Genomic DNA, 10,355 nt, shown 5'->3' with positions numbered 1-10,355 from the left:
TGTATCAACACAACCTAGGGACCACTACAGACATGCTTAATAGGCAGCTGCAGTTGAATGAGAGGATATATTAAAAAACAATATGCCATAAGGTAAATTATGGTATTCCAGATTTGGGATAGCATGAAAACACTTCATCTGAAGAGGAGAAGGCGGGTGGTGGTGGTCGGGGACTCTCTCCTCCGGGGGACTGAGTCATCTATCTGCCGCCCTGACCGGGAAAACCGAGAAGTCTGCTGCTTGCCAGGGGCTAAGATTCACGATGTGACAGAGACTGCCGAGACTCATCAAGCCCTCGGATCGCTACCCCTTCCTGCTTCTCCATGTGGGCACCAATGATACTGCCAAGAATGACCTTGAGCGGATCACTGCGGACTACGTGGCTCTGGGAAGAAGGATAAAGGAGTTGGAGGCGCAAGTGGTGTTCTCGTCCATCCTCCCTGTGGAAGGAAAAGGCCTGGGTAGGGACTGTCGAATCGTGGAAGTCAACGAATGGCTACGCAGGTGGTGTCGGAGAGAAGGCTTTGGATTCTTTGACCATGGGATGGTGTTCCATGAAGGAGGAGTGCTGGGCAGAGACGGGCTCCATCTTACAAAGAGAGGGAAGAGCATCTTTGCAAGCAGTCTGGCTAACCTAGTGAGGAGGGCTTTAAACTAGGTTCACCGGGGGAAGGAGACCAAAGCCCTGAGGTAAGTGGGAAAGCGGGATACCGGGAGGAAGCACAGGCAGGAATGTCTGTGAGGGGAGGGCTCCTGCCTCATACTGGGAATGAGGGGCGATCAACAGGTTATCTCAAGTGCTTATATACAAATGCACAAAGCCTTGGAAACAAGCAGGGAGAACTGGAGGTCCTGGTGATGTCAAGGAACTATGACGTGATTGGAATAACAGAGACTTGGTGGGATAACTCACATGACTGGAGTACTGTCATGGATGGTTATAAACTGTTCAGGAAGGACAGGCAGGGCAGAAAAGGTGGGGGAGTAGCACTGTATGTAAGGGAGCAGTATGACTGCTCAGAGCTCCGGTACGAAACTGTAGAAAAACCTGAGTGTCTCTGGATTAAGTTTAGAAGTGTGTGCAACAAGAGTGATGTAGTGGTGGGAGTCTGCTATAGACCACCGGACCAGGGGGATGAGGTAGATGAGGCTTTCTTCCGGCAGCTCACGGAAGCTACTAGATCGCATGCCCTGATTCTCATGGGTAACTTTAATTTTCCTGATATCTGCTGGGAGAGCAATACAGCGGTGCACAGACAATCCAGGAAGTTTTTGGAAAGCGTAGGGGACAATTTCCTGGCGCAAGTGCTAGAGGAGCCAACTAGGGGGGGCGCTTTTCTTGACCTGCTGCTCACAAACCGGGTAGAATTAGTGGGGGAAGCAAAAATGGATGGGAATCTGGGAGGCAGTGACCATGAGTAGGTTGAGTTCAGGATCCTGACGCAGGGAAGAAAGGTAAGCAGCAGGATACGGACCCTGGACTTCAGGAAAGCAGACTTCGACTCCCTCAGGGAACGGATGGCCAGGATCCCCTGGGGGACTAACTTGAAGGGGAAAGGAGTCCAGGAGAGCTGGCTGTATTTCAAGGAATCCCTGTTGAGGTTACAGGGACAAACCATCCCAATGAGTCGAAAGAATAGTAAATATGGCAGGCGACCAGCTTGGCTTAATGGTGAAATCCAAGCGGATCTTAAACATAAAAAAGAAGCTCACAAGAAGTGGAAGTTGGTCATATGACCAGGGAAGAGTATAAAAATATTGCTCGGGCATGTAGGAATGAAATCAGGAGGGCCAAATCGCACCTGGAGCTGCAGCTAGCAAGAGATGTCAAGAGTAACAAGAAGGGTTTCTTCAGGTATGTTGGCAACAAGAAGAAAGCCAAGGAAAGTGTGGGCCCCTTACTGAATGAGGGAGGCAACCTAGTGACAGAGGATGTACTCAATGCTTTTTTTGCCTCTGTCTTCACTAATAAGGTCAGCTCCCAGACTTCTGCGCTGGGCATCACAAAATGGGGAAAAGATGGCCAGCCCTCTGTGGAGATAAAGGTGGTTAGGGACTATTTAGAAAAGCTGGACGTGCACAAGTCCATGGGGCCGGACGAGTTGCATCCGAGAGTGCTGAAGGAATTGGCGGCTGTGATTGCAGAGCCATTGGCCATTATCTTTGAAAACTCGTGGCGAACCGGGGAAGTCCCGGATGACTGGAAAAAGGCTAATGTAGTGCCAATCTTTAAAAAAGGGAAGAAGGAGGATCCTGGGAACTACAGGCCAGTCAGCCTCACCTCAGTCCCTGGAAAAATCATGGAGCAGGTCCTCAAAGAATCAATCCTGATGCACTTGCATGAGAGGAAAGTGATCAGGAACAGCCAGCATGGATTCACCAAGGGAAGGTCATGCCTGACTAATCTAATCGCCTTTTATGATATTACTGGTTCTGTGGATGAAGGGAAAGCAGTGGATGTATTGTTTCTTGACTTTAGCAAAGCTTTTGACACGGTCTCCCGCAGTATTCTTGTCAGCAAGTTAAGGAAGTATGGGCTGGATGAATGCACTATAAGGTGGGTAGAAAGCTGGCTAGATTGTCGGGCTCAACGGGTAGTGATCAATGGCTCCATGTCTAGTTGGCAGCCGGTATCAAGTGGAGTGTCCCAAGGGTCGGTCCTGGGGCCGGTTTTGTTCAATATCTTCATAAATGATCTGGAGGATGGTGTGGATTGCACTCTCAGCAAATTTGCAGATGATAGTAAACTGGGAGGAGTGGTAGGTACGCTGGAGGGGAGGGATAGGATACAGAAGGACCTAGACAAATTGGAGGATTGGGCCAAAAGAAATCTGAGGAGGTTCAATAAGGATAAGTGCAGGGTCCTGCACTTAGGATGGAAGAATCCAATGCACCGCTACAGACTAGGGACTGAATGGCTAGGCAGCAGTTCTGCGGAAAAGGACCTAGGGGTGACAGTGGACGAGAAGCTGGATATGAGTCAGCAGTGTGCCCTTGTTGCCAAGAAGGCCAATGGCATTTTGGGATGTATAAGTAGGGGCATAGCGAGCAGATCGAGGGACGGGATCGTTCCCCTCTATTCGACATTGGTGAGGCCTCATCTGGAGTACTGTGTCCAGTTTTGGGCCCCACACTACAAGAAGGATGTGGATAAATTGGAGAGAGTCCAGCGAAGGGCAACAAAAATGACTAGGGGTCTAGAACACATGACTTATGAGGAGAGGCTGAGGGAGCTGGGATTGTTTAGCCTGCAGAAGAGAAGAATGAGGGGGGATTTGATAGCTGCTTTCAACTACCTGAAAGGGGGTTCCGAAGAGGATGCCTCTAGCCTGTTCTCAATGGTAGCAGATGACAGAACGAGGAGTAATGGTCTCAAGTTGCAGTGGGGGAGGTTTAGATTGGATATTAGGAAAAACTTTTTCACTAAGAGGGTGGTGAAACACTGGAATGCGTTACCTAGGGAGGTGGTAGAATCTCCTTCCTTAGAGGTTTTTAAGGTCAGGCTTGACAAAGCCCTGGCTGGGATGATTTAACTGGGAATTGGTCCTGCTTCGAGCAGGGGGTTGGACTAGATGACCTTCAGGGGTCCCTTCCAACCCTGATATTCTATGATCTAATATGTCTCCTTTAAAGTAAATAATCTGAGAAACCTCATGCTCAAATAAATTGGTTAGTCTCTAAGGTGCCACAAGTACTCCTTTTCTTTTTGCGAATACAGACTAACACAGCTGTTACTCTGAAATCTGCGTAGCAGCTCAGGAGCAGAAAAAGAACGTTCTCAAGAACTAAACCAAGACTTTTTCTGGTTATTTAAAAATTGACACCAACTTCAAACCTAGTAAAAAAAAAAAAAAAATTGTCCTTTCAAAGTCTACACCTACCTCTGACTCCTTTTTAAAAATTCTCTTAGACAGTATAGTAAGAAAAGCATCTGGCAGAAACTGCACTCTTCAAAACTTCAAGCATTTCTATTTGAATTACAAGCAACACACTCAAGAGGAGAGGGAAAGATGTACATAACTATGGTACAAGACAGAAATCCTGAATAATAATGAACATCATGGTGAGTGAGCCCCAAAAGCAATTTTGAATCACAGACACGGTTAAAAAACAGCTTTTATTGCAGCATCGTTATCCTGGCACTATCATTCTTCTCCTGATTCCATTAACTCTGAATATTTACACATTTTCTGTCACAATTTGTGAACAACATTTTGGCAAGTTCCAACTTGGCATCAGACTCAATATGAATCACACCTCTGAAAAAGTATGGAGACTGGACTGTATCCCTTTACAAATTATCATAATCGTCATCATCTTCATGCTTCCTTTTCAATGGATTTGCCTCACTGGCTGCATTCTGTGATGATACCATATTTGTAGTAATCAGAATGTTTTTTGATCCAATTAATGAAGGATTAATCAGAACATTCTGAACTGTAGGGGTAGTAGGCGTTGCTGTATTTAAAAGGAAAAGAAGTGTTTTAGCTGCCATTGCCACAAAAATATAGTTAGTATTTCAAGCTAATGAAAATATAGTTTCCTATTATAGGACATGTAATATCCTAAAGGCGAAAGGTGTGCTGCATGCTAATATTCCTGTTTATTTTCAATAATGTTCAATGGAGTTTCCATCACATAATTGTGGATTTGCTGCAAAGCTTAAATTGAAATTTGCTATATTGTTTCTGTCAGGTTTTGCTAGTCCTCACTTAAAGTTGTCCCAGTTAACATTGTTTCGTTGCTGATCAATTAGAGAACATGCTCCTTTAAAGCTGTGCAACGCTCCCTTATAACGTTGTTTGACAGCCGCTTGCTTTGTCCACTGCTTGCAGAAAGAGCAGCCCGTTGGAGCTAGCTGGTGGGAGTTTGGAACCAGGATGGACCAGCAGCCCCTAAGTTCCCTGTACAGCAGCAGCCCAGCAGGCTACCAGTTGACAGGCAGTTCAGCTCTCCCTCCCCCCACTGCCTAGGAGCTGCTCCCGACCTCTGCCTAGGAGCTGCTCCCAGGAGCCTCCTGCTTGCTGTGCAAGGAGAAGGGGGAGAAGAGAAGAAAGTCAGGGTATTCCCCTACCCCCGCTAATTTACCCCATTTCCACAGAGCAGTGGGGGATATGACAGGGCTCAGGACAGAGGGAGCTTCTTGGCAGCAGCTGCTGTCTCAACTTGCTGATCTACTTAAAAAGGCAATGTACTTAGAATGGGGTCTGTGTACTTAAAGGGGCAATACGCATCACACACACACATACAGTGTGTGTCTGCCTCTCTCTGCCGTGCTGTCTCCCTCCATTCGTGCTGCCTTGTAGACTGTGAGGCTACATTAACAACAATGTATTAACCGTTGAGAGCTCTGCCAAATGCTAGTTCATCATTTAGCAGTAAGGCATTCCCTGGGGAATATCCCACCCTCTGACTTCACCACCTCAACCAAGCTTCACAATCATCCCTGCTGTGTATAATATTAAACTGTTTAATAGGGAAATTGGATTTGCTTAAAGTAGCATTTTTCAGGAACATAACTACAACTCTGGTTGCTTGTTTTTGTTCGTTTGTTTTTAAACAGGCTTAGTCCTTAAAGGAAGTTTTGTGCTGTCTGTCTAAGTAGGAGCTATGACAATTTTACTGATTAAGAGAATCTGTAATTGCTTAGTAGCAGAAAGTGAATTATTTCAATAGCTAAGTAAGACTAACAATGGCTTTGGTACATTTGTACTGGTTATGTTAAGACTAAGAATTGAGGACCAAAATAAAGTTGAAAAGACAAGCTTAATTCTGGCATTTCATGCCTTTTGAGCGCTTGACTTTTAAATCTTAAGTAAGTAAGTAAGTGTGTGTGTGTGTGTGTGTGTGTCTAGCTTCCTAGGTTTTTAAAAGAGAAAATGGAAGAAAGAAATTCCATCATGTGGTATCACATTAACCACATGGGTCATCAATAGGGTTAGAACCTCTAGATCCACCATGCAGATCTCTTGCACCTCAATAGAAGAAAAAAACCAAACCAATATATGTGGTCTTTTAAAGAAGTGGTGTAGGTCTCAAGAGATTGGTGTTTTGTAACTTATGCCATACCTGATTTGACTGTTGTCTGAGAGGATGGGATTTGTACAGTGAACCTTTGACCTGTCAGTGATACCGGAGTGCCAACTTTTGTTGAAACAGCTACTGTTTGTGCTGAAGGAGTTCCTGAAATACACAACGATTTCATTAGAGGACTCAGTGCAGGCAAATACACAACTCTTTACATTACATAAAATGTCTTCAAAAAAACTGAACTTGCTACTTTCATATAGAAAAGAGATAAATTACTATTAAATAATATCAATATACATTGATACTTCATAGCTAGGTTTGATCTAGATCCTAACAAATGGCCAGATATGCAGAGTAAGCTGTGTGCAGCAGCATTTCATACATTTGTGTATGAACACAACCAGTGAAACTCCCAGCTGGCCAGAAGCACATGCATGGTTACATGTATATCATTGCATGTGCCCAACTTAAATTCTGGTTCAAAATAGCTGAGTCAGTAAAAAACCTGTTTCAATCTATACTTCAGGGTGTAAGCCCTCCTCAGAATGTAGTTTGTACTTTTTTAAAAAGTCATTCAACTAATTCATTTTTCTCTCCTGAAAAAGTGCCACAGTTTCCATTTTATAGAACAGGTCAGAAATACAAGAATGGTATTATCATTCCTACATACTAAATAAAAATGGTCTAGCTTTGGTAACTTAGAGAGAAACTTATTTTCATTTAACTTCCATTGCACTTTCCTAAAAACTCATTAGGTTGTTAAGATATCAAAGTTCACTGAAATGGTGAGTTGGATGTTATCTACTGTTCCTTAAAAACATACTCCAAGATGGTTTTTAACAGGCAAGAATATTCTTCAAAATTTAGAACTGTTCCATAAGTTTAAAGTTTTTTCTAAGCAAGGTCAATATGGCAAACCATAACTGAGTTCCCTCTTACCTAACGTAGGCGTGCTAGGTCTACTACTTACAGCACCAACACTTAGTCGGGGCACTGTTATTCTTCCCGCAGAGGAAGAGACCTGTAGATAGAGAATATATGCATTCAGATTAGAACCACCATTTCAGTGTTAAGAACCATTGATTATTTCTGTGATAACACATGTATCCTCTGCAACATGGAAGAGTAACAAAATATGAACATGTGATCATGCGCAGCCTACTGCAATGCAACACTTATGTCACAGAATTTACCCACTGGGACAGAAGTTCTCAAACTCCTCACACTGTGAACTACATTTCAGTAGAGATGCCTTGTGGAACCACTAATCCACCATGCTTATGCACAAAGTGCAGAATCTTTTAAAAACTTAAGCTGTTTGAGTTATACAAGTGTAAAAGAAATTACATTAAAGATTTAATTTTAAACACACCACTTACAGACTAAGGCCTTCTAAACTTTGTTTTGGCTCAGGATGAAATTTGTTACCTGGATAGTGTTTACAAGGGAAGTGTTGCTACAGTTATAGCAGTGTTTTAATATTGTGATAGCACTAACCAATTTTAATATTGTAGTTACAGATACTAACCAATCATTTATAATGAAAGTGCATTGCTAGTTTTGAGTAATACTGAAAATTATTGCACTATTCACAGTATACGTGACCAACAAATACTACTATTACATTAATAAGAAGCAATACAATTTACTTTGATTTGCTTTTTCAGTATAGTATGTCATTTTGCATAGGCTAAAGCAATCTAACCAAAGGACAAGTCTTCACTTTAGCATTTATTTATCCAGGAAAGCTTTGTTTAGATTCTGTGTCTGATTTTCAATGACTTTGTACCTTTTACCCAATAGTCCAGCTGAGCTGACTGAATGGTCCACCAGGATACACCTAACCTGAAATCCTTTGTGCTAACCATTAAACAACACAGCCTCTTTTACACACAATATTAAAAGGTAAATTGGTGGAAAGAATATCTGCAAACAGCAGATTATTTCTGGCAATTGCCAGAAATAATTTCCATATACTTTAGCACCCAAAGATCTCTACTGGTATTTGCACCTATGTTTGTACCTTGAGAAAAACTGAATAATTTGAGCATCCTGTTTAATAAAATGTCATCATCACACAAAAATCCCATTTGGCTCATAAAACTCTTACCTTTTTTTGCAAGGACTTAAGTCTGTAATTTGGAGCTGTTAAACAGTATCTATCAGGTGGTAGTCTGGGTCCAGAATATGGCTTTATCAATGGCAGTGGGGTTTGATTCTTTTGTCTTGCAATATCTAGCAAAAACTAGGGGGGAGAAAAAGGGAAATAGTTATCAATACCCATGTTCTTTTGTTATATAAAGATTCTCTAAATAAGCTTTACTTACATCTCTTGGGGGAGGAGAGGTAAATGACTGGTCTGTTCGACACTGGATTGCTAGTCTCACATCATCTGCATCAACACTGGACTTCTTAGCATGACTTGAGTAAATTTTTGCATCTTCCAATATAGTAGTCACATACCCTTCGAAGAACAAAACAGAATATCTCCCAATGCACATGTCTAAAAAAATAGCAACTTCTCTTCACAAAAATTTGGTAAAAGTTCATGTACTCTACAGGTTTTCTAGAAGCTATGAAAGAACATTATTTCCTGATACACATTCCACGAAACAAAAGATGAATCTGTCTCGTCACAATCAACAATACATTTATTGTGACAAAAATTAATCCCTTAGTACCCATCTAGTTTTATTTCTAATAGTTCCTCTTTTTCTTCAAAAAAATTTTTTTTAAAACAATTGTGCTCATTGAAAAGCTAATAGCAATGACTTGTGCAAGACAGTACAAGTTTTTCTATCAAGCATTTGTTTATGTACATGAAACCTAGCATACAATATCACTCCCACCTGTGCCAGAGTCCAGGGCATCTCATCAGCAACATTTGCAAATTGTGCCAAATAACATGGTGGGTTTTCCATATAATTTTTTTTTTTAAATTGCAATGGACTCATTTTTACTTTTGTTCTCATGCTAAGATTGGAGCCAAAAATTCCACAGGTGAAACTCTACAGCAGCAACACACCGCACCACAAACCTTCTAAATATCCAAATTTTTCTTTTCTTTTTCTGTGCCATATATTGGAGAGTTAGGAACATGGAAACCGCCATACTGGATCAGACCAGCACTCCACCTAGCCCAGTACGTTGTCTACAAGTATCCAGAACTAGATGCTTCCGACAATAACATAAGATCATCCTGATCTCTGCTAATCAGAAATTGGTTTAAGCCCTGAAACACAAGGTTTACTATTGTTTCCTACAGTTTTATTGTCATTACTGATAACTCTGGATATTCTTTCGATACCTATAAATATGCAATCACCTTCTGAATCTTGGTAAGTTCTTGACCACAATGATCTCCCGTGGCAATTAATTCCACAATTTAATTACAAGTCATGTGCAAACATATTTTCTTTTATCGGTTTTGAATTTTCCACTTTTTAATTTAATTGAACATCCACTTGTTCTGTTATGCTAAGACAGGCAGGCACTCCTGATCTGCCTTCTCCACACCATTCATTACTCTACATACTTCTCAAACAGTCCCTCCTATTGGTCTCCAGTTTTCCCAGGTCTTTGATCATCCTCACTGACTCTCTCCGAAGCCCTGCCACTTCTGCAATAGCCCGTGTGAGAGAGGTGCCCGGTACCGCCTCGGGGAGGCCACACCTGGAAAGGCAGCGCAGCATGTTCTGTAGGTAGCACTTTGACAACTTACTGTAGGCGAATTCCAACATCTGATTGATAACCCGTGGTTCATACTCCGTGATCCCCATGTCCTTCAGGATCTGGGCCATAACCTGCGTTCGGGGAAGAGAAATACAGCGTGAGTCCATTAGATCAGGCGCTAACATCCCCCTGCCAAGGGCGCAAGGGGCTGGGCACACAGTGCTCCGGGGCTAGCGCCCCCAGCTTCTCAGCGCCCCTTCGCCTCAGCAGCAGCCGAGCACAGGACCCAGTCGCTGCACCGAGGACGCCCCGGAGCCGCCCCGCCGAGCATCTCCACCCAGCCCGGCCCGCGACGCCCCCACTAGGAGCCCCCCGCTACCTGAGCATCCTTAGGCGCGCTCTTGGGAGACGCCATCTTGCTTTGCTCCATTGCTTCCGGTCAGCTGACCTGCTTATTGCCGGGGCTGCCGTGTGAAGTCCCGCCCCCCCCGTTTGCTAGTGAGCATGCGCAAGAGCCTCCGCACGGTGCTGTTGGGCATGCGCAGTGGAGTGTCAGGGTGGGACTAGTAGCTCATTTTCGGCGTGGCTGTGCGGGAGAGGTCGGGCAGGGTCTGTGCTCTGTGCTCCTCTGCTGCTGCTCAGGGCGGCGCGCG

The 10,355-nt window shown here is 43.4% G+C and overlaps 1 protein-coding gene across 1 annotated transcript; it reads right to left on the bottom strand.

Annotated features, from left to right (window-relative positions):
- Positions 1-4,103: 4,103 nt before the first annotated feature.
- On the bottom strand, positions 4,104-10,137 carry TAF9B (TATA-box binding protein associated factor 9b). The gene is made up of 7 exons (XM_073360950.1): positions 10,082-10,137; positions 9,752-9,833; positions 8,358-8,494; positions 8,141-8,275; positions 6,970-7,051; positions 6,070-6,183; positions 4,104-4,458 (listed from the first exon to the last, which is right to left on the bottom strand). The coding sequence occupies exons 1-7, from the start codon at positions 10,130-10,132 to the stop codon at positions 4,292-4,294; spliced, it is 768 nt and encodes a 255-aa protein (XP_073217051.1). The 5' UTR covers positions 10,133-10,137; the 3' UTR covers positions 4,104-4,291.
- Between the last annotated feature and the right edge of the window lie 218 nt (positions 10,138-10,355).

Source organism: Lepidochelys kempii, chromosome 9, assembly GCF_965140285.1.
Source record: "Lepidochelys kempii isolate rLepKem1 chromosome 9, rLepKem1.hap1, whole genome shotgun sequence".
NCBI classification, from domain to species: Eukaryota; Metazoa; Chordata; order Testudines; family Cheloniidae; genus Lepidochelys; species Lepidochelys kempii.
This window is presented reverse-complemented; position numbering and strand designations above follow the sequence as displayed.